Source organism: Ictalurus punctatus, chromosome 5 (genome assembly GCF_001660625.3).
Source record: "Ictalurus punctatus breed USDA103 chromosome 5, Coco_2.0, whole genome shotgun sequence".
In the NCBI taxonomy this organism is placed as follows: domain Eukaryota; kingdom Metazoa; phylum Chordata; class Actinopteri; order Siluriformes; family Ictaluridae; genus Ictalurus; species Ictalurus punctatus.
Genome location: NC_030420.2, coordinates 34346079 through 34348578, shown reverse-complemented (window position 1 = coordinate 34348578; position 2500 = coordinate 34346079). Strand labels below are relative to the sequence as shown.

General features: G+C 31.7%; 1 protein-coding gene across 1 annotated transcript in view; it reads right to left on the bottom strand.

Moving 5' to 3' along the window:
- Positions 1 to 427: 427 nt before the first annotated feature.
- The window catches only part of si:dkey-21p1.3 (collagen alpha-1(I) chain), a 32230-nt gene continuing 30157 nt past the window's right edge, over positions 428 to 2500 (bottom strand). The window contains exons 63-64 of the mRNA XM_017467218.3: positions 1419 to 1607; positions 428 to 1207 (exon numbers count right to left, since the gene is read on the bottom strand). Of these exons, the coding sequence (XP_017322707.3) occupies positions 1076 to 1207; positions 1419 to 1607 (321 nt within the window). The 3' untranslated portion in view covers positions 428 to 1075. The remainder of the gene's footprint in view (positions 1208 to 1418; positions 1608 to 2500) is intronic.

Below are 2500 nucleotides of genomic sequence, written 5' to 3'. Positions count from 1 at the left end.
AGTAGTAGTATTAGTAGTAGTAGTATTAGTAGTAGTATTAGTAGTAGTAGTAGTAGTAGTAGTAGTAGTAGTAGTAGTAGTAGTAGTAGTAGTGGTATTATTATTATTAGTAGTAGTAGTAGTAGTAGTAGTAGTGGTATTATTATTATTATTATTATTATTATTATTATTATTATTAGTAGTAGTAGTAGTAGTAGTAGTAGTAGTGGTAGTAGTAGTATTATTATTATTATTAGTAGTAGTAGTAGTAGTAGTAGTAGTATTAGTATTAGTAGTAGTAGTAGTAGTAGTAGTAGTAGTAGTAGTGGTATTATTATTATTATTAGTAGTAGTAGTAGTAGTAGTAGTGGTAGTATTATTATTATTATTATTATTATTATTATTAGTAGTAGTAGTAGTAGTAGTAGTAGTAGTATTAGTAGTAGTAGTAGTAGTAGTAGTAGTATTAGTAGTAGTAGTAGTATTAGTAGTAGTAGTATTAGTAGTAGTAGTAGTATTCTCTGTAAGAAATGCCATAACACAGTTAGGAAAGCCTGAAGGGCAGCCAAATAGTATTATATACATTATTTGCATGTCAAATGATAATATAATATAATAAAACATTAAAATATACACACATTACATTCCTGAAATGAAGCTAAAATAAAACGGAAGCTCTACTTTTATTCGTTTGTGTGATCCAAGCTGTGTTTATTTATCATTTGAATCATTTCTTTTGCACAAAACAAGATTTTTAAAATTATTATTTGTGAAAACAAAACTTTACAAAACAATGGAATGTCATTCTGACGCTTCACTAATGTGCTAAAAAAAAAAAAAAAAGCTCTTATACTGTGTCTAATTCATGCAAAAATAAATAACAAAGAATATTTGTGCTCTGGGTCAGAAGATAAAATAAATCCATTTCAGGTTTTCACCGAGCCTAAGTGTATTATACACCACACACTATTTACATCAATAATATTTATATTTCAGTTTGATATGAACTGGGTTTTTTTTTTTTTTTTTTTTTTTTTGATGAGACTGAAACGCTTTAATTTGAAGTGCAGTGTCTCATTAGAGCCTCTGGATGGCGCTATAAAAAGCACAGAGGCCCAATCTCAGCTGTGAAGCTGGTTTCTTGCTGTTTTTCTCCTTCAGATAAACGCAGATCTCTGATGGGAAGCAGATTCATCTTTTCTCCTTTTCCTGAAAATCTGATCTGCACCTGCACATTAAAAAATACAATAAATGAAATAAAGTCCATTAAAATGTCAAAAAAAAAAAAATGACAGCATACTTCGGTAAACTTACTGTTTTGTGCTGTGTAAATTACATCAGAAATACCACACGTCAATACACTTTATATAAAGGACACGTCTGATCTAAGACCTCGTTACAGATAACAAAGAAGGGAACGTTTATTGTTGGTGTTTCACCTCGCAGCTGTTCCTCGAGTAAACAGCGCTGGAGAAACTGACTTCACTTCCAGAGTCTCCCAGGAAGTGTACCTGTCCTGCCGTGAGGCGTGGAGCAGAGGAACAGGAAGTGGTGAGGGTTTGTGTAGCAGAACCGCTGTGGAGACGCAGAAATCTCAGCTGAACGACGTCGAGCTGCCAATATTCAACCTGCACGCACACGGATAACAACAAGCACTGAGATCAGATGTGAACATGCACACACTGTACAGCACACATCTTCAGAGCCCCGCCTTCAATCGGACTCATTTCAGTATTTGAACTTCCTCTAAACCCGTGAGCGTTCTGTGAACAGATATTAATTTGGCAGTGAGTGGATTTATGATTATTAGATGTCTCACGCTAATTGATGTCACTTTGTAGCTAACGCTAGCTTAACGCTCACTCGGCGCTGAACCAATTAAAAATCCAGCCTGACATATTACACCCCAAATACAGTGCACCAAAATATGCAGGTTCATAACCCTGTTGAAACTTTTAGCAACGTATTACTTCATTAAATTACTTTAGATTTAATTCAACAAATTACATTTAAAAATAACTCATTTTTAAAATTATTTATCATGTTTTAATGTATTATTTATCACTGATCTAATAATTCATTCATTCATTCTTTCATCTATTTTTTTTTTATTTACTGATTGTATTTTTTACATATTTTTTCCCTTTTTAAAAGACAGTTTTGTTTATTTATTTACTTCTTTTTTAAAAGCCTGTTGTTCTTTTTGAAGTGCAAGGATTAAAATCCGTTTGTTTTAAATTTCTTGTTGAAATAGTGGATTTGAAGGACTGTGGTGCTGTAATTATTGCCGTTATCCTGCGATTATTTCATAAACCTTATTTGTTAAAATGTTGTTATTTTAAGAGACGAATCTGGATGTTTTTTATGTCAATTTTTAAATTTTAAACTTTGATATATTAATGTAAAATATCAGAACAGATGGATTAATGTTATCAAATCTGCGCAACAATAAAAACCTTCCAGACGTGATATAATAAACAATATAAAGCAGGATTTAGATGAGAAGATTAGGGCGTTTCTT